Here is a 21,820-nt window from a genome sequence, read left to right as displayed (position 1 = left end):
TTGTTATAAAACTTACTTTTTGTTTTAAAAGAATAACTTCTCAATCTGTTATGTATATGTATATTTCTTGATCCAAAAAGGGGAAATTCAACTATAAAAAATTTTCTAAACGGGAGTAAACAGTACATTGCTCATTTTCTTGATCTGGAAACAAAAACTGACTTGGGGTCGGAAATACATGGCCTAAACACCAACCAAAATCTCAAACCGTCAAAGACAAATTAAACAAATAAATCTTTAACACTTTTGTAGATTTTATTTGTAAAATTTTCTTTTCAATTCAAGGTATCCTTATCATACTTATTTGGGCTGAGGTAAAAAAAGTAAATAAATAATTAAAAAAAATTTTTCATATTTTTTTTAACTACCTTGGTAAAATTTTTTTTTAAAAATTTTTATATTATCAATTATATAGTTAAAAAGTCACATACTGTCAATTTTAGAACATTTTAAATTTAAAAAGGGAAAAAATTTAATCCAAAAATATTTTAAACACAAGATTTTAAAAACACAGGTTTTTATAATTTTTTAATTTTAATTAATTCAAAATTTAGCCCCAAGGAGTTAAAACATATGAAAAAGGTTTTCAATTTTTTATTTATTTCATTTATTTTAACCTACAATTCCGAGAGGACCTTTTTTTTTTTTTTTTTTTTTTTTTTTTACTTTTTTTATTTACAATCTGTTTATTACAACAAACAATAAAAAATTTGAAAAATTTTAAGGAAGGTTAATCAAATTCATCAACCTTAATTAACAAAACTTAAGAATTTTTCACTTTAAAACGATCTCCAATTTTTAAGAAACTTTTTTTTTTGCCGAAATTGTGGCACTTTTTTTACAATTAAACCCAAATAGTTGGGATAGATTTTAATTTTTTGATATTTTGATGCAAAATTTTTAATTTTTCATAAAAAAAGGGAAATTTTCGTGCTCGGAATACTTCATTACGAACATGTAATTCAAAGGGTACTTGTACAAATAAAATCTACAATAGTTTAAAAGGTTTACATTGTTTACTTAAAAACCATTTTCGGGCTACTTTTCAAATAGTGTATTATTTTCTTTAACGTTCCCACTGAAATTTTTTTTTTTAAAATATCTATACCCACCGATTAGTGACAACTTTCATTTTTCAAGTATTTAAATTGTTATTTTTGATATTTAATTTTTAATTTTCCAAAAAATAAAAAAAATTTAAAAGGCACTTTTTTAAAATAAAACCTCCCACAAAATTAGATAGGGAAAAAACCCAAAGTACTCCAAATTTATTTGTAATCCGGGTAAAATAAACTCAACATAAAGCCCTGAAAAAAAAAACAAAACCAAATAGGAATTTTTCTCCCCTCAAAAATTTACTTGAACTAATTCCTTTTTAAAAAAATCATATGCCCTTTTCGTATTAACGAAGTGCTTTCGCTAAAAAGGCATAAATTTAAAATTAAATTTTTTCCCATTGGTTGAAATTTAAAGGTTACTGAAACCGGGAAGCTTTTTTAATAAAAACAGGGGAAATTCATAAAACTGCGCGTGAGGCCGCGGTAACTATTTAATATTTGAAATATTTTTACGTAACAAATCCACCCAAGGGGGGTACCACTATGGGGATAAGGTAGTGGAGGAATTATTTGAATGTTTTGCTAAACGTTTGTCAAGGCCCAAATTTAAGGGGTTTAAGGGGAAGGGCAAGCACTTCATGATTAAGCCATTGTCAAAAAAAATTTGGTGATTTCAACAATTTTTAATACAAAAAAAACTTTGGGGTTATCCGAAAATTGGGGATTTTTTTTGGGGCAATTTTCTTACCGGAACTTGAATAAAACCTTTAAAGAACAACTTTTTTTGACCAACAAAAAATTTTTAAATTTCAAAAGGCAAAAGGATAAGGTTTTTTATTCAAAAGTCAAATAATAACATTTTTTTATTTCCCATTACAACGATTGGGGTTTTGTTTTCTGCTTACCAAAAGAAAGGGGATTCACGAATGGAGGCCACTCGCCCCACTACTTTTTTTAAACGCTAATAACACTAAAATAAACCTAATAGGGGTATTAGGGGTTTCCCCAAATATTATAGTACAATTAAAAACCTTTACGAGCAAACACTGATTTAACTTAATTTGGGGACATCACAAAGCCCCACGAGGCCAAGTTTTTCCAACGGTACTTTCCCAATTCATCACGTGCAAATCCCCAACTACGACGTCATATCCACCCCACACTTCCGCTAAAAAAAAAAAACCTCTCAGATTTACCCACTTAACTCAATCACATTGTGCTCATTAATTTTTAATTTATAATACTACGGTGTTTTTACCTATTTATTATACCAATAACAATAGAACAGAAAAATGACTTCCTTCTCACTAACATCGCTTTTTTTTTTGGGACGAAACAAAAACCCAAAACGTCATTTAACAAATAAAAAAACTTTTTTTTTAACTTTTGTCAATATTAAGAATGCCCTTTGGGAGTAAATTTTCGGCACCCATTTAATGATTCTTTTAAAAACCAAACATAAATACCCAAATTTAACTTTTACAATATTAAAAACGGGAAATTCTCAAATTTTTCTCTATTTTATGAATAAACTATACGGGTTATTTCGGGGAAATTTGTTCTAATAAAAAGAACTTAAGATTTATGCTTTAGTTTTCTACAATAGGGCCCCCCCAAAAAAGGCGTGAAAGGTTTTTAACAAAAAGCAATTAAATCCCCTATAAAATACTGTCAATTTTATATTTTATACTATATTTAAAAAAAATTGGGGGTTTTCCAAACTTTTTCCACCTCAATGTTACAGAGAGGGGAACCACACCCTTAACCATAAAAAGGGGTTCTGTAACATTAACCTATACTTTTTAATTTGTCGAATGTCGTTGGCAACTAAAACATGCAGAAGAGAAATATTTACATCTCCGGGGGGCTAAAGAAAATTCCACATAATATGACGGGGCTTTAATGACGCCACCAAAAGACCATAGTTTGGGCATGCCCATCAAAACCATTGTTTTTCTATATTAAGTGACTCTCATGCAAAATTGAAACTCTACAAAAACATTTCTCAATATTTTTTTTCTGATACTTTTACTTTTTTTTTCTTTAAAGTTAGTTTAATAGCATATTCTAAAAAAAAGGCCGGCTGTTTGGGAAGCTACAACAAAATACTTAAAAAAAAATTTTAAAACCCAAACCTTTTTAACAGATTTTCCCCTTTTAGTGTACTCGTACTCAAAATAAAACCTGTAAAAATATTACAAGGGCTTTTTTTCAAACGATTTATCCCCCTTTTTTAAAGGGTTTTTTTTGACGATGGAAGGATTAAGGGAACATTTTTCCGGACATTTGCCATCTTAATGAAACAAAAAACAAACCACTTTGAATCTCAACTGATCTCTTCTTCGGGGTAAAGAACAACCCCAAAACAAATTTCAAACAGTTTAATTATTTTTATTATTTTTTACCTGAAAAGAGATCAATTGCAGATCTCGAAACGTATTTCTTTTTTTGTTTCACTTAAATCAAATTCCGGAAAAACCCCGTTCCTTTCACGTTTTTAACTGCTATTTTTTGCTTTTTCACGCAATAATTCCCCATAACAACCATTTATTTTACATTTTTTTTTTTCTCTTTTTTTCCTTTATATCTTAGTTACTCACAGAATCCAACACCCCCTTCCCCAAAACCCAGGGGGGACTTCCCCCAATCAACTCATTTCCATAAAAATAATTTCATCAAAATTTTAAAATTTCTTTTTGAATATCCGCAACAGGAAAAAGTAAACAACATACAACAAAATTAAAAATTCCCACCCCTATGAAAGCTTTCGCTAACGCCACTAGTTTAAAATTGACTTCATTCTTTAAATTTCTCGAAAATTACCAAAATGTAAAAAAAAATGTTCTTTGTTTTTTTAAATTGAAATAAAAAGTATTTGCGTCAGATAGAATAAGGAAAAATTTTTTTTTAACCAAACCTACTCCCATCATAATACCTTTTTGGGGACTAATTGTGCTCATAATCTTTCGAAAGGGGGGGGATACCCATTAAAAAAAACGGCTTCTTTTGAGGGGCAACAAATTCAACTCCCGCCTTCACCATCTCTTCCCAATTTTTTATTCTAATTCAACCAAATTCAAACACTAAAGACCATTCCTTTTCCGGAAAAACACACTGCTTTCTTTGAACATCATCAAATTCATTCGGCATTAGAAAAATCCCAAAATTCTCAAGGCCTTGGGGTTTAGTTTTCATTCTCAGGGAAAAAAACCCCAATTATTTTTTCATAGACTTTAACTTCCGTAAGCTTCCTTAAAATTTATATCAATGGGTCCTCGTTTTGGGATCAACCTCGGAATATACCACAAAAAACATTTTTCTAAAAACACGCCCCCATTAAAAAACAAAAATACTTTCTACAAGAGAACATAATAGGGAAAAAGTTTATTTTTTTAAAAACCCTTCACTTTTTCCTAAAGGGCAACTTAATGGGTAAATACTTCCCAAAAAACGTTCATTTTATTTTTAAATTTCCGAAGTTAAATATATATTGTTTTTTTAACAAAAAAGCTGGGGTCAAGGGGACAAAATAAACGGGGACTAATATTATTAAAATATGTTTCATCCTTATTAACTCTTTAAAAATTTGATTTATGTAACTTTTTTCTAAAAGACATGATAACAAACCTCGGTCAATAAAATTCTTCTCTAATTTTTAAACAGAGGGTTTTAAATTTACACAAAAATTTTAGACTCGCACATAAATCAACAAATAAAAAATAAAAAGTTTGGGGTCCCATCACCGAGGGGCTAAACTTGGGCTTTGGGGCATTGGAAAAACACATTTTAATCCTTTTGTCCCCCCCACTTTTTTTTACCATCAAAACCCTTTACGTAACGACACCCACTTTATTCGTTTGATAAATCCCCGCACAGGGGAGTGGGCCCCCGGGCGGGAAAATAAGGGTTATAAAGGAGGGCCCTCCCTTAAAAAAACAACAAACAATCCCAACCCCTTAACACGACACCAATCGGTTTTACTTCAGAACGTACAAAGTGATCTTTAAAAGTTTCAAATACCGTAAATTTTAGTAAAAAAAAAATTTTTTCAAAATGCTCATTACAAATTGTTTAAATTTATCAAACAAAAATTTAAAAAGGTTTTGGCATAATTCAACGGGAAAATACCAAATCCTCTACCCCTTACTTCTACAACTTTTAAATTTTTTTCAAACTTCAAAAGCCTTTTACGTCAATGGGTGGGTTAATCCTATCGTAAAAGTAAACACTATTAAAAACCCTTTTTTACATTTTGTTATTACGGGGGAAGGGGTTTAAAAAAAACGGGGGTTCGGAATTTACCACTTTTAAAAAGGTTAAAAGGTTAACACAACTTTCATATTTAACTCCTCTTCCCCGGGGGGGAAAATACAAACTTTTAAATTTTAAGAAATTTTTGTACTTCTACTTTTTTTAAAAAAAATTCTTCAATTCAGCCCTTTCCCCTTTTCCCCAAGTAAACAACCAAAACCCTTTTAACTTTAAAAAAAGGACTCGTAAGACAAAAGGGGGTTTTTTTACTAACCTTCATAAAATTTGAAAGCACCTTAATTAACCCAATTTACGACATTGAAAAACAGGGGAAAACCCCCCTGTCTTCACGAAATTTCCCCTTACTTTTTTAAACCCGGGAAAGGGGGTTAGCTTTCTTAAGAAAATTAAAAACCCACATCTTAATAATAAAATATAAAAAACCCCCCAAATCTCTGAAAACGGGGTTCCTTAACCTACTGTTTAAAAAATTTTTAAACTTGTAAACCCGCTAAGGTTGTTAATAAACCCCCCAAAAAGCTCATTACAAATACCTCGTGACTTTTTCATTATTCCTATTTTAAAAATATCTTTCTCGAAAAAAATAAAAAACCAAAAAAAAGACCCCACTAAACAAATGCAGAAACCTTTTTGATACATAAACAATTTTCTAAAAAAAGGGAAGGGTTTTTAAAGATAACAAATCCTTAAAAAATTTTAACTCAAATTTATTTAAAAAAATAAGAACAAAAAATTTTACTCACTTTTTAATTCATTTTAAAAAAAATCAACAAACAAAAAAAAATGCAAAATCCCCCTTTTTACAAGACCAAAAATAGTAAGGACATCCCCCAAAACTCTATCCAAAATTTTTAATTTAATACTATTTTAAAATTTTCCTGCACATATAATTTTTAAAAAACTCATTAGCTTTTGTCAACTGCAAAAATTTTTAATTTAAAAAATCAAAAGTTAATTCCAATTTCAATCACTTTTAGGGGGGTTCAGTGGGGGCTATTACAAAACTCAAATCCACTGTTTTTTAACTCAAAACAAAATTTTTAACCACTGAAAAACACCATTATCTATAAACCTTTAGCAAAATGAAAGTTTTGGATGTAAGACCACTTTTGTTAAGATTACTATATATTTTTAATCATTTTTGAATGTTTGAATTTTGGGGACACCATTTCCAAAAAAAAATTTTTCATCCTTTACGTTTTCACTCATAAACAAAATTATTAACAAAATACATTTTACTTATCTACATTATTTAAAAAATTTAAAACCGAAATTTTTAAATATTTTCGTACACATTAAAAAATTTTTAAAAAAAAATAAAAAATTTAAAAAGCTGGGTTTGAATTTTCGGAATATTTTTTAAAAATCTGATGCAGAGTTAAAAAAAATAAACTATTACAGGGGAAACTGCTTTTTTTTATTTTTGAGCGTGGGGTTGGTTTTGGGCCCGTGGGAATTTCTGGGAGGGGTTTTTGAAGGGGGGGACGTACGGGCGGACAACATCAAGCTTACCATTATTCCCTCAATCGTTTTTTTTCTTTACTTTTTCCATTTGCCCGTTTCCTTTTTTTTTGCATTATCCTACTAGGGTTTCCTCAAAATGTTTTTCCTTTCGCCCGCTCTTCTTTTTCTTTTCTTTTCATTATCCTACTAGTTCCCAATCTTTTTACTTTTTCACGTTTCCTTTACTTTTCCTTTTTCTTTTGCATACCCCCCCAGGCCCAATCTTTTTTACTTTTTCACGTTTGCTATTCATCGTTTTTTTTCTTTTTCTTACCTTTTTTGTGGGGAAAAAAACCATAGATTTTAATAAATCTTCCCCTTATTTGAAACATGCAATTTTTTGAATCCCCTTGTCACCCACCTTTTTTATCTTTTAAAGGGCTGGCTCCCCAATCCGAATCATGTCCGGGAATGTCACATTCAACTTCGCCCAAGCGAAAGGGGGGAAACAACAAAAATTAAAATCACAACATAAAACTTTTTAAAAGGGGGTTATAAAAACCAAAAATTTTATTAACCACCAATTAAGTTTGAAAACTTGATTAAAAAAAAAAAAAAAAAAATTCCAATATACCTAAAAAATAATAATAAAATAATAATAAAAAAATTTTTTATTGCGTAGAACATAAAAAAAATGTTATAGCAATCGCCGTATACACTAAATTTTCCCCTCTTTTTCCATCAATCCCCTTTCCCCACAAAAAATTTTTTTTTTTTACTCCTCTCACTCATTCGAATTATCCACCACTTCCCCCAGTCACCAATTAAGGGCTCCCCAATTTTTGCCATAAACCGTCTATACTGTGAACGCATTTTAAAAAATTTTTTTTTAAAACAGCTTTTTAATGCCTTCACATCACATTTTTAACGATTCGGCAAGTTTTTGACAATTAACTCCGCCCTGAGAAGGCAAACCTCAGCTAAAAACCCCCCCTTTTTTCCAGTTCTATCTCCCCCTCTAGTTGCATAAGATGAAATCACTACCCTTTTGTGTTCGCATTTGGATTTTTAAAAAAAACACGTTCCAAACAAAAGTAATGTCCAATTTTAATTTTTAAAAAAGGGCCCGCACACTCTCCCATTGCTTTTTTTCAATTTGGGGGGGGTGGGGGGGGGGGGGGGTGGGGGGGGGGGGGGGTGGGGGGGGGGGGGGGTGGGGGGGGGGGGGGGTGGGGGGGGGGGGGGGTGGGGGGGGGGGGCAGTGGCAGGCCTGCTCCTCACTCCTGGAACCAGCCAACTGTGCCCACAATTCCTTCTTCCACATGAGGGGAACAACTTGGCGGATGTTCCTGTTCAATTTTGGTTCTTTATGTACGGTCAGGTTAGCTTTGGTGTTTGAACAAATTGGTCCTTTTGTTGTTTTCTGTAAATCACTGTGTTAGTTTTGTTTTGGATTTATTTGTGACTAGCATTGCTTATTTGGTTTTAATTTATCCAACGATAAAAAGTATGGATGAAATGATTATGGTTTATAAATATTCAAGTTTTGTGTTACTTAGTGCAAATTTCCAATTTTGCAGGTCCCCTCTCTCTCAGAATCAAAAAGTAGTGTTTTCAGTTTTGAAATAACCTTTCACAAATTTATTGATTAATATATAGATTATATATATATATAGATATATAGTATGATAAATATTACTTGATTATAATATTATAATAATTAATATATATTATTAATTATAATATAATAAATTAATAATATATATAGTAATATATAATTATTATAGTATATATATATATTTTGATTATTAAAAAATATATATATATATATTTTTACCTTAACACATGTTTTTTTTAAAAATGAAAATATTCCATTCTGGAAATTTGGATTACCAATAATGGCACAAACAAAGGCATCATTTTTAATGTTTACATACACACAAAAAAATTTCTAAATATCTTAGTTCTATAAGTGATATTATTTAATCCAATAATAAAATCTGTGAATTAAAGACAATAACAATTTTCTTGTGTCATCAAAATTTTTGGTTGTATAATTGTAACATTATACATTTTTATTTATAAAGGAGATTAATTTTCCTATTTGTTACTTATTTTAGAAGCATTAATACATTGATGGTTTTTATCTGAAAGTCATGTTTTATGGCTTAAAATTACAATTTTTGAACCAATTCATTTTAATTTTTGTGCCATTTTTTAAGACTATATAATATTTTTAAGAATATAGCATTAATATACATATCTGCTTTAAAACTCAAAATAATGTTCGGTTGTAAACCAATACAAATGAAATTAATTGGAAACCCAAATTTATATTAATAATCTCCTATAAGTAATGTAATAAGCATATGGTCCTGCACTAGATAAATGGAAAAAGGATTTACCATACGTTAATAGACAATTTATTTCACTTAATTGAGCGTATATGTCCTATGTTTTATTATCGCGGGGTTCTTTTTAATAGAATATCACTTTAAATGGGTCATGACCTGATACCATTTTTCCATAATCTAATATCTGACAGAGTTAAAAAATACTTTGGAAAGTTGTGCAATGAATTTTGAGTTATATGTATACATATGCCACATGTGTACAACAATCTAGACTTGGATGTTGATTGCAGGGAACCGAATTTATCAAGTAATTTAAGCAGGTCCATGGGAAATCCAATAGAATATTGTGTGGTTGGAATAAGTGCAGGTAGACAGTAGATAAATATTATTTATTAAACTAGCTATTTCCTCCGCGGCTTCGCACGGCGTCTCTTCTAAAGCTTATTGCCTCGTAATATTTCTTTGCCTATCAAATAGTGTTTTTTTGGCTATTTAATATCACGTAAACTGGTGTCTTAATTGCAGTTTTTTATAATGTGAGAAAGGCGCTCTTGATTAACTTTTATTATCTTTACAGTACAGCCTTGGTGGTGGAGTTACATCAATGGGTCATTGCATATAAACCTTCCTACATAGAAAAATTACAAATAAATATCAATATTTTCATTAGTGATCGGTTCCCAATTAGTTTTTTCTGAGTCTATAAAGGACAAACACACAAACCATTCATTTTTTATATATTACTAGCGGGCCCACGGGCGCGCTTTGGCCTGCGCATTTATTCAATAATTTTTTTGCAAAAGTTGCCCGCGGGGCATTTCCGCGAACGCAATTTTCCCGTTGAAGAACAGTACACTATATTCACTTATTCTTTTTCTATCACATTCTAAACATATTGCTGAGATAATTGATAGTCGGCATTCCATTCGTGAGGCCCTCTTGTAGGCGTATTATGAAGGTATGTAAACCATATTCCCCATGCCTCTATCTAGCCTGTTACCCACGGATCTTCGCACGCATAAAATCTTAAGAACCGAAGTCCTTTATATTACTTTAGAGTACATTTTCTTTTTTTACTTATAATAAAATTTTAGATTAAATTAGGTTATATCTCTCCGATGCCGTAACGACTTGAGCGATTGCTTTGTTGTCTCGCAATCGAAGGAGAATATGGTACACACGGAGTTTAGTGAGACCCATAACTTCTAGTCAAAAAAAACAAACTAAGGTTGATTTTATAAACATTCTTTATATTTGTAGCCAACGTAAGAATAGTAATTTATGATATCTGCATTACTCTTCTGATCAAGCATTGAGCAATGGTTTATATTAAATAAATATTGCAGTTTAAAGGTGAATTTTTACGTCAAAATTTGGAACTTGTTATTCATCTGGATAGTAAAAGTCTATGTTTTAAAAACAGTGATTATGCAAAAACAGTTTAAAACAAAATTTTGTCGTTTCTCTTAAGCTTACTCTATGCTTTAAAACTATAAGTCGTAAATATATGTTTAACAAAAGGAACAGCTGATTAAAAAATTTGAAAAGACGTTAACATATGTTTGCTAGCAATGCATTTCTTTATGGGTATTTCTGTAACCAGTGGGGCGGAATCCTGAATCGGGAAAGGGATGGGCATAGCTTATAAACCTTCTCCGTGGAAAAAATACATATACGTAATAAATTTTCATTCATGATCGGTTCCGCAATAGTTCACGATTCCAATAAAGGACAAAACATTCAAACATTCATTTTTTATATATATAGACTAGCGGGGCCCGGCGCGCTTTGCTGCGCATTTCCAATAATTTTTTGCAAAAGTTTATGCCCGCGGCTTTCCGCACGCAATTTTCCCGTTGAATTCAGTACACTAGATTCAACTTTATTCTTTTTCTAATCACATTTCCTAAAAACATTGCTCGAGATAATTGATAGTCGTTCCCATCGTGAGCCTCTTGGGGCGTATTAATTGAAGGTATGTATCCATATTCCTGCCTCTATTCTAGCTGTTATCCCCCACGGACTTCGCACGCAAATCTTTAAGAACCGAAGTCCCTTAATATTACTTAGTAATATTTTTTTTTTTTTACTATAATTAAATTTTTAGATTAAATTAGTTATATCTTCCGATGCCAAAAACGAATTGAGCTTGCCTTTGTTGTCTTCCGATCGAGAGAATAAGTACACTCACGGAGGAGTATTTGAGAATCCATACTTTCTGTCAAAAAAAACAACTTAAAAGGTTGATTTTATAACATTCTTTATATTTTGTAGCCAACGTTTAAATAGTAATTATGATATCTGCATTGGCTCTTACTGATCAAGCATGAGCATGGTTTATATTAAATTAAATATTGCAGTTAAAAGGTGAATTGTTTACGTCAAATTTGAATTGTATTATCTGGATTAGTAGAGTCCTATGTTTAACAGTGATTGCCAGAAACAGTTTTAAAACTAAAATTTATCGTTTCTCTTAAGCTTACTCTATGCTTTTTTAAAAACTGATAAGTGTAATATATGTTTACAAAGAACAGCTGTGATTAAAAATTTGAAATGACGTTAACATATGTTTTTTTCTGCAATGCATTATCTTATGGGTATTTCTGGTTAACCAGTGGGGGCGGAAAATCCTGATTCGGGGAAAAAGGGGTATGGGCATAGCTTCATAAACCTTCTCCAGTGAGGAAAAAATAACTATATACACGTACAATATTTTTCATCATAGAATCGGTCCAATAGTTCACGATTCCCCCATAAAGGACAAACATACAAACATTCCATTGTTTTTTATATATATATGATTAATTGATCAAAACTGCTCAAAAGGAATTCCTGTAAACAAAAAAAATGTTGAGAAAAAACTATTCTTCAAAGAATATTTACATGAGAAAACGCAAAATTAGCTTGCCCTATTTTTTTAAAAAACCTTTTTAACTGATGGAAAATCCAACACTGTTCTTGGAAATTGTAAAAAAAAAAGATATCAAATCACGTTTATCAAAAATTTTGACATTTGTGACACGTTTTGTAAATGTCAAATAAATTGTTTGTTTAACATAGAAACGTCCAAAAATATTATATGGTTTACCTTATGTATTTACTGTCAAAAATAACAAACAAATTTTTTGTCGCATTATATCATGTTTACAAAGAAACTAAGCTGAATTTAAAAAAATGTTGAAAAGACTCTTTCACTTAATAACATATATGTTTGCTGCAATGCCATTTCTTACGGGTATTTCTGTAACCAGTGGGGCGGAATCCTGAATCGGGAAAGGGTATTAAAAAGTATTCCTATTAACCTTCCTAACATATCAAGACGAACAAATTAAAAAAAAAAATTAGGCGAATCCGTCCCAGCCGTTTGTGAGTGATGCTGTTACACACGAACAGTTTCAATATAAGATAAAACTCATACAAAGCATTCCTATAAAATGAGTTTATTGGTTCTTTAATTTCTATTCCATCCCCTGGGCACCTTAGAGCGTTTCGTGCTTATTCTGTATTTGGTAACGCTTTAAATGTAAATTTAAAAAAATGGAATGAAAAACTGATTATTTCCCCCAAATTGTACAGATATATTTATCACTTTACTATTTGGGGGAATTAAACAATTATTTATTCTGTATTTTTTAACTTTGATTCTTGATCAATGATAATAAGATCATTGATTATAAAACATAAAAAAATCTACTAATCTAAAAAAAAGAAAATAAAAAAGAAGGATAAATTATAAACAAATATCACTACCCTATGCTTACTTGGACTGGTATAGTCTGGAACAGAGCTAGCCTTCCCCTTCTTCCAAAGTGACATGACTAAGATATAGAGCCTGACATCCTTCCTTTTAGGATACCGACAGGAGACGGCTCCTAAAACCGGCAGTACTAATCCTGAAGGATTAAATGCAAGGAGTGATTTCCTCAACTTCTTGTTGTAAGTGAACAACTAGGGTTTGAATTATTTCTCTAACATTTATATTCCCAAGAATATTTCAAATTTAAATTATGAATTTATGTTACTTAGATTGGAATTTCCCCTTAGTACAGATGTTTAAACTGATAGGTGTGGATATAATATTATAGATGTATTACTATGAGGGGTGATTTTTTTCAATTACATGTTGGTCAGTAAAATTGTGAAACTCCATCCTACACCACCCGATTAATAGTCCCAATGTGTCAGTCGTGCGTAAGCTATGGATAAAAGAATGTGGCTGATACAATTCGTGTTTCCACCAGGTGTGAGTTACAACTCGTGAGTTGTTTACTGCCTGCAGAAAAATGTATCTGTATGAAATCCATTGTAGAAGGATCCAAGTTTACAGTGAAAACTGTATGAGGTATGATAATGTAGTGATGTCAAAAATGTAAAAAGACATACTGACATCCTTGATGAAGGTGGTTATAAAAGCAAGTCTGTCATTATTGTACATCAAGTTAAGCGTGTTGGTCATATGGTCTGATGCAAAGATCCCACAGGCTTTCCTTGAATTTCAAGGTCTTTTCTGTACACAATTGTGTGAAACTGTACTAACTTTGTGAATGATACAGAAAAAAACAAAGAGGCATGCTCTCATCAGGTGTGGTTTTTTATCAATAAAAATATAACTCGTAACTCTGCACTGTGCCAATGTCACAACAAACCTTCTCAAACAATTCAGAAGGAAAGTTTTAAACCAACCACCTTGTAGGCCAGAACTAGCATGGAATGATATCATGCCTTTTTGGGTTAGAAAGGCTGTGCTTTCCCACCAAAGAAGAATTTAAGGTGTAAACAAGTATTTGAGCTCACTTGCAGCAAATTTTTATCATTTATATTTAGACAGATTAGTAAAGAATTAATCTACTTTTAATAGTAAAATAATTAAGTATAGTTCTGTAATTCTATCTTTTATTGGATATTGAGGTTTTGGAAAAACAACACTTGCTGTTAATTCATTTATTAATATTATATGCTTACAGAAAATGTCAGTCTGCTGACCAAGATTAATAATTTTTTGTTCTAAATTTAAAAGATTTCTAAAGGTCAACTCCTGGACTTTAAATATCCTGTTTTGTATTGTTTTCCCACAAAAAAATACAATTGTATTCTTGTAATGCATGCTGATTTTTATAGATTAATGAATTTATTTGTGCATTGACAGCATGAAATGTTGATGATAGCAATCAACAACATCGCACGTGTAAAACCTTAATGAATATAAATATGATGAGTAGAATTTATGATGACAGTCAAGGTTACGGAGGACATACATAAAACCACAAGCTTATCTAACCTTGACCACAAACCGATGCATGCTTTATGCAAGTAACCACAGTAGTTTAGCACAATAAATAAGGAAAGATAGTAGATAAAAGATCTTTTTCAATGTCAAGGGAGAGTTGTAACCATTGTGTAAAAATGAGTTGAGGTAGTTCCTCTGAATATAAGTTATTTATTAATTTGTTTAGCATCTGTTGAATTTATTTTTAATTTAAACTATTTTAACCAATTTAAAGCTTGAATTGGTTTATTTTGTCAACAGTTGTCATACAACAAGAGTAAAAATACAATACCAAGAGAAAAACATTGAGTTTTGAAACATATGTTGTTACTTAGCTGAGATGACGGTTTTGGTCCAAGAACTTGTTCTCAAACCAACAAGGCAGTTCACCTTTAAGCTTCTATTTGCTTGAGTTCGGCAGGAAAAACTTGTATGTAATGCTCATAAACACTGTATTTTGCTTGTAATGGAGCGTGGATAAATAAAAATAAACACAAAATAAATTTTTCAGGTTCAAAATAAGAACAACTGAAAACATTAGTTTTTTAATGTATGATTAGCTCTTATTTAGATAAAAGAACAGTTTAAATTCTGAACCATTTGTTTTATGATTACAGACAATGGCGTATAACCCACGCACTTAGCCATCACCTGTTCCCCAACACTCACTATGACTTGGAGATCTCCTCGTTTGAACCTCTGATGATGTTCCTGCCCAGCCCTGAAAAAACCAAACTATTTGGTATCACGTCAGCAGTTGTTTCACCTCTACTCTATCCATTTTTCTATTTTTTTTGAAGCTCTCAGAAGGTAAAATTTTTAATACTGATGGTTACTGTTAAATTGATCAAAATTTATAATCCGTACTGACTTACCTGCATTGCCTCAATGTCTTGCTTTTTCGGTTAAAACACTATCTACCATTATTTCTAAATAGTTTTGTTTTATACAATTATACTTAAATCTGTAAATCTATATACTTAATCACATGTGTGGCAAGAATTTTGCTTTTTTTAAATAAATTTATTTTGGTAAAAGTTTAAAAACATACATGAATTTAAAGTTATATTTTTTTAGGACAATAAAAACATACTTTAAATACGTGTTATAATAAATTCAACTGCTAAAATGTCTCTGAAACAATGCTATCAATAAGTTTTTATTTACTTATGTAATTTTCAATTGAACATCCTTTGCACTTTACAGACCTATGTACATTGTATATCCTTTTGTTGCTTGAAGTACAATGTGCGATTTTTCTGTTCTTCTTTGACGGACAAAATTCACGATAACACCGTCCTTCACTTGCATCAGATGATCGTTGCTGGAGTTTTGGATATTCCAAGGGCACGTGATTTCACAAATTCAGGACTTTACTGTGAATAGGTATACGAGATTCATAAATTCGCCTTACCATGTGGCCCTTGAAAAGATTTCGCACAAATGTTGACGAATATGCACTGCGAAATCTCTGCTTGAAAATAATATATGCATTCACTCCGAGCACATATAGCAAGGAGTACAACATAGCTAGTGGCCACCTGCTTGATTTCTGTGATGCAGAATATTTCAATTACATTGCATGAAGTACGATCAACATTGAACGGTTCATTAGCACACTCAAAGTGAGCAAAAATCACTATCGCTTACCACTTCTAAACGAGATGAGCAGGTGAAAGACCCTGATGATTTATCTCTGGGAGGTGTTCAGGAGTCCATACCTGGGAAATTTTTGAAATATTAGGTCCTGCAATTGTTATTTTATAGTGTTTCTGATCTTGTAAAAGAGGGAGGTGAGGCAAAGACCAGTTCTGAATGTATTCAGTTTACAGTAAAACCACTCTAGCATCAATCACTAGGAAGCTTATAAAAACCAGGGATAAAATAAAATTTTTCTGTAACAAACACAGTTTATGTAAATTTTACTTCTTTAAAACAAAATGTTATCGGCATAAATACTGAAAAATCCAAACATTTATAACACAAATCAAGACCAGAGCTATATCTTTGTATCTACTCTTGGATCAAAACGTACCCACCAGTTTGATAGTTAATAAAAGTACAATAATGGGAGTTACATTAAAATTTAGCTTGTTTATTTCTGTTTCGATATATAAAACAAATATAATAGTTTACTAACAATAATTATTTTCCAGTTTTTATATCGATAACAATGAAAAAGGTACCGGAATTTAGTGCTTTTCAACCTAACTCCAATATAAAAAAATAAAAATATATAACTTGAAAACTTGTAATTTGATTCAGATCAAATTTTTGCACAAGATAGTTACAATTGTACTTTAATTGGGTGTTTAATTTTAGGAATGTACGAAAACAGACGTTGAATTACCATCTTAACTTTTATTCTTGCCCAGACAGTCCAAACGATTCAGCATGGGTCTTGTTATGAATCTCTTAGTCATTACCTTGGTTGTGTAATTTTGTAAAACACTATTTAAAATGATTAATTTATAACACGGATTTCATTGAGCAGGATTTGTTAATTTACTGCGGCTGGCACCTGGTCATTTGAATGCGAAAACCGCCAGACATTCCACGGCGGTATTGCCTCATAGTGACAATGAACAACAACAAATTAACTCAATACAAAACTGCTCAGAGCTGGGTAATCCACTCTCAACTGTGGCTCCCTCACCATCTACTGTTTTCTGATCATTTTTATAATACTGTAACAGATTTTTTGTATCAGATACTAGTCTTTCCCGAGAGTACTTGTTACTGCAAACCGAAAGTATCCGGTACAGGTTACTGTTACAACTAATTTTATGATAGATATACTTTACACGTTTACCACCGTTCCTGGTAGAAAGTACTTGGACTTATAAAAGTAACAGTAACTGTAACATGTATCTGTACTATTTTTAGAAGTACTCTGTAACGTTTGAGTCTAAATCAGTACATTTTGTCTAGTTTACTTTGAGTACTCGGGTACAGTACAGATACAAGCTACAAGAAATAGTAAAACGTAACCTCAATTTCATTGCTGTTGTGATAGTGAAATTAAAGTACTTAGCGTTTTGAACAAACACATTTTTAGCATTGTGACCGATGAAATTGTCTCTTTAATTCGATGAGAAGATTAAAGAAGACCACCGATTCACAATAACAAAACCTCACTTAGTTTTCCTCAAGTTACACAGAAGTTAGGTTACCATACATTTTGTGCTAGATACGGCAAATCAGACTCAAGAAGTCCTGATGCTTTTAAGTGGGAGGTGTTTTTCACATTTGCCTTACAGTCAGGACGTTGTACCCAGCAACTATCACCTTTTCAACAATGAAGACCTGGCTTGTGACGCAGCGCTTTAATGACGACATGGAACTGCTGTTGGGTGTGACTACCTGGTTGAAGTCTCAGGCAGCAGAATTTAAAATGCTGGAATTTCAAAACTAGTTCACCACTATGATAAGTGCCTAAATTTGTATGGTGGCTATGTTGAAAAATAATATTTTAGTATTGCTTTCAAATGTATACAATAAAATTTTTTTTCTTGTACTTTGTTTATATCAAAAGATATCTACTTTATGTGTAGTCTTGATAGTTATAGTTTTAATTTATATGTCTGATTAATATTGATTTTTAAAGTTTCTACATAAATGAAATTTAAATAACAAATAGATTAGTAGGCGATCTTCGAAATAAAAATGTTTTTGGGGAAGGCGGAGACAGGGCCTGTTAGTCTCTCATGTTGGTGCACCCCTGTGTTATATTATGGAACAATATCAATACTCGTTATAGATCATTTTAAGGTAAAATCCATCTTAATAGTGTACCTTTTATAAAAGTTCTTTTAATTTGGCACCCTCCTTTAAACAGCACCCTGTGTGGGCGGCATGGGGTTAGACACCCATGGGTTTTTATAGAAACTTGAATAAAACCCTGTTTCAAGCCTATAATTTTTTTAAAGTATTATATTGGAAAGTAAACATTGAACATGTTTGATGCTTACTTGTACTGGATTCTTTTAGGTAGAAAACAACTTGATTTAAGCTGCACTTACATTACTCAAATTACTTGACGCAAGTCTACTTTAGAGTGACTAGACTCATGATTATGGTGATAACATTGAAATAAAATGTGATATTATTGCAGTTTTAAATTCAAGTGGAGCACTGGAAGTTTGTTGGGTCTGAATCGCAGAAAACACTATGTACAAAATGTTACATAACATTGCCAAATTTCATATTCCTCAAATCAAGACCTGCAAACTATGGAACGTGACTTGCGTTAACAGTTCATATTCTCATTGACATCTCGCTAGTGAAGCGTTCTGCGGAGTTGAACTTATTGATCATACATAATTAATGTTGAATACATTTTATGTCACAGGTTCTGTGTAGTGTATCAAACAATTCCAGACACTACATCCCTTGATAGCCAAAGTGTTAAGACTTCACAAATAGTTATACAAATTGAATTGACTGCCATATTATTCCGTATATTGTATTTTAACCAATTTAGTATCAGACAAATTTTTCAAATATTAGATTAAAACCGTTTATTTTAAGGCATTGTCCAAATAGTGCTGTGTGATTTCAGCAATTCGGATAAGATTAAAGTTTGTTCATATTTTTTTTTTTCTCAAAAACATTGGTACTAACATTTTTCTATACTTTAAAAAAGTCAAATAACTAAATCTTATCTTAATAACTACTGATGAAACATTTTTGGGAAAAGACGCTCTAAAAAATTCTTATAAAGAAGAAACTGAGTACATTTATTCTCAATGTGTCTAACAGTTTTTTCTAAATTATATCCTAATTAGTATACAAGGTTAATAAATTAATCTTAATATAGTTAGTTTTACTTTTTCATGTAATTGACAAAAATTAAATTCTAAAATTTAATTACTGCCAATGATTTAATCAATGCATCACTAAGAAACAGTGTATTGCTTTTAACCTGCAGAAGAATGAATGTTTACTGTTCATTAAAAATTAAATGTTTTTCTGGTTTTATTTTTAGCAGAAAACCAAAACATTGGAATTTTATTCATATGTTCCATTAATCAGACATTGGTGCTTAAGAGTTCTTGTTTACAGTGCACATTTACTAACAAAGCACTGTGCTTGCATTCCAGAATCCTGAAGACTAAATTCCACAGCCAGGACCTGATTAGCCTGGTGCTACCCACTGCGATGCTACTTGTAGGTCGTGTGCCGGTTTCTAGATGTCATCTTGATGTGGACATACATCAATATGATTAGCAGCTTCTGGTTTGGTGTCATCGGACTCAATGCTGCCCACCACCATCCTGAGATATTCCACTATGGAGATAAGCCCAGGTAAGGGTTAATTTAAATATTTATTCCCCATACAATCATAGTGAGTACAATAATTGTTGTTTTCTCAGAATTATATTCTTTAAAATTATAATTTCACAAAATTGTATATTCTGTTCTATTACAACAGATTGAATGGGAACTTTCCATGCAAAGCTGGTGTGAGCCCAACACTTGCTTGAATAAAATATAAATCATATAGAAAGCAAAATCCTAAAGCTCAGCAAACACAGCAGCATTGGAAGTACGAGGGGGTACCCAAAAAAAACCGGAATTGTATTGCTGGCAGCCGGCAGCGTGTAGTACACATTCCTGCCGCTAGGCGTGTGTGTCGCGCAACCCATTGCGAGCTCAGTGACCCCAGTTCCGTTGTCCTAGTGCATTCTGTTCGTTCGTAGTGACTGTTTTCGCTAACCCTGTTTTGTTCTTGTTTCGTTTTTTGTCATGGTAAGTTTAAGTGAACAACGTGCAGCTGTGAAATTTTGTTTTTTTACTTGGTAAAAATGCTGCAGAAACTATTTAATGTTGAATACAGCTTACAAAGATGGAAAAACTCAGGTCTACGAGTGGTTCGCTCGATTTAAAAATGGCGACAATTTCGATTGAAGACAAACCTCGTTCTGGACGTCCATCAACCTCTCGAACCGGACGAAAATGTTGAGAAAATTCGTGAACTTGTGTGCTCACCGACCGTCCGACAGACAATTGAGGAACTATCAGAGAGTAGTGGGTTAACTTGGAGCTCGGTTCAGCGAAAAGTTCGCCAGAAAAGACCCGATTTGTGGCAGACTGGAGACTGGTTCTTCCACCACGACAACGCACCGGCACACACAGCCATCTCAGTTAGGCAGTTTTTAGCCAAAAAACGGCATGGTTCCGCTGCCCCACGCACCTTACTCGCCTGACCTCGCTCCATGCGACTTTTTTTTATTTCCACACATGAAAAGATGCTTGAAAGGTCAACGATTTGACAGCGTTGAAGAGGTTAAGAAAAAAAACGAAGCTCGAGCTTGCAGCCATTTTTAAAGATGACTACAAAAAATGTTTTGATCAATGGAAATACCGTTGGGACAAGTGTATTAGTTGTAATGGAGATTATTTTGAAGGAGATAAGGTCGTATTGTAAAAATTTGATAATATATAATTTTTATAAAATAATTCTGGTTTTTTTTTGGGTACCCCCTCGTAATCAGCTGACTATGTAGTATTGTTATAATTGCAAGCTCGTAAAAACTATGTTTCATTTGTGGTTCAGATAAAGCAATCTCCAAGCATGAGCTAATTATAGCAAGTGTTATTCAGCGAGGTTTAGACTGGTTCGTTTGGTATTAGTTTTGATTGTTTATCATATGTAACATTTGCACAGATTTTATGGTACTAGACCAAATATAAACAGTATTTGTTATAATTCATTGGAATTTAAGTAATAGAATTTTATGTAAGCTGTCAAGAACTTAGATATGATCTGAAGAGCATAGTTTTCGCTCTTTCACTGAAAAGTCTTGTATTGTGTGCTCAGGGAGGACAGAGATTGGGGTTCTCCACACCTTGGACGCCACACGAGACAGGGTCGAAGTGATGGGGTCACCTAATCTCGTCCTGGTGACCTACGGAGATCACTCACTCCACCATTTGTTCCCCACAATCGATCATGTGCACCTCAGCTCTCTCTATCCCATCATGGAGCAGACCTGCAGAGAGTTCGGGTACAACTTCAAGCTAAAGACAACTTGGGATCTGGTCACCGGCCCAGTTCCGCCAACTCATGAGGAATGAACCGAACCTCAAGGACCAGAACCAATAAAATAGTAGTGGTCGAACTCATTGTAGATATAGAAGTTTGTTATGTTTGCAATAAACAAATCTTTAACACTGTTGTATCAGTTGATTACCATCTGATGAATTTTGTATACTCCCTAGTAAAGCATTTTGGTTTACTTTAATCTTGAGATATCATGCATGAATAGAGACAAATGAAATTTTTCAGCCCATCAATTATTGATAGGTTTCACTAACACTCACCGAATAATTTATAGAATCACAAAACTCTATCTTTGTCTTAACATAAAATTGATTTACACATAAAATAAGTATCTCAATATTGCAATACAGCGCACACTTTT

At 32.2% G+C, this 21,820-nt stretch overlaps 1 protein-coding gene across 1 annotated transcript in view; it reads left to right on the top strand.

Moving 5' to 3' along the window:
- LOC124368275 (cytochrome b5-related protein-like) overlaps window positions 1–21,577 on the top strand; it is a 76,582-nt gene extending 55,005 nt beyond the window's left edge. The window contains 6 exon segments of the mRNA XM_046825549.1: window positions 14,982–15,179; window positions 19,458–19,586; window positions 19,588–19,700; window positions 21,217–21,235; window positions 21,237–21,443; window positions 21,445–21,577. Of these exon segments, the coding sequence (XP_046681505.1) occupies window positions 14,982–15,179; window positions 19,458–19,586; window positions 19,588–19,700; window positions 21,217–21,235; window positions 21,237–21,443; window positions 21,445–21,501 (723 nt within the window). The 3' untranslated portion in view covers window positions 21,502–21,577.
- The last annotated feature ends 243 nt before the right edge of the window (window positions 21,578–21,820 follow it).

This window comes from Homalodisca vitripennis, chromosome 8 (assembly GCF_021130785.1).
Source record: "Homalodisca vitripennis isolate AUS2020 chromosome 8, UT_GWSS_2.1, whole genome shotgun sequence".
Lineage (NCBI taxonomy): Eukaryota > Metazoa > Arthropoda > Insecta > Hemiptera > Cicadellidae > Homalodisca > Homalodisca vitripennis.
The sequence above is the reverse complement of the archived record's forward strand: the minus strand, read 5'-3'. Positions and strand labels throughout refer to the sequence as shown.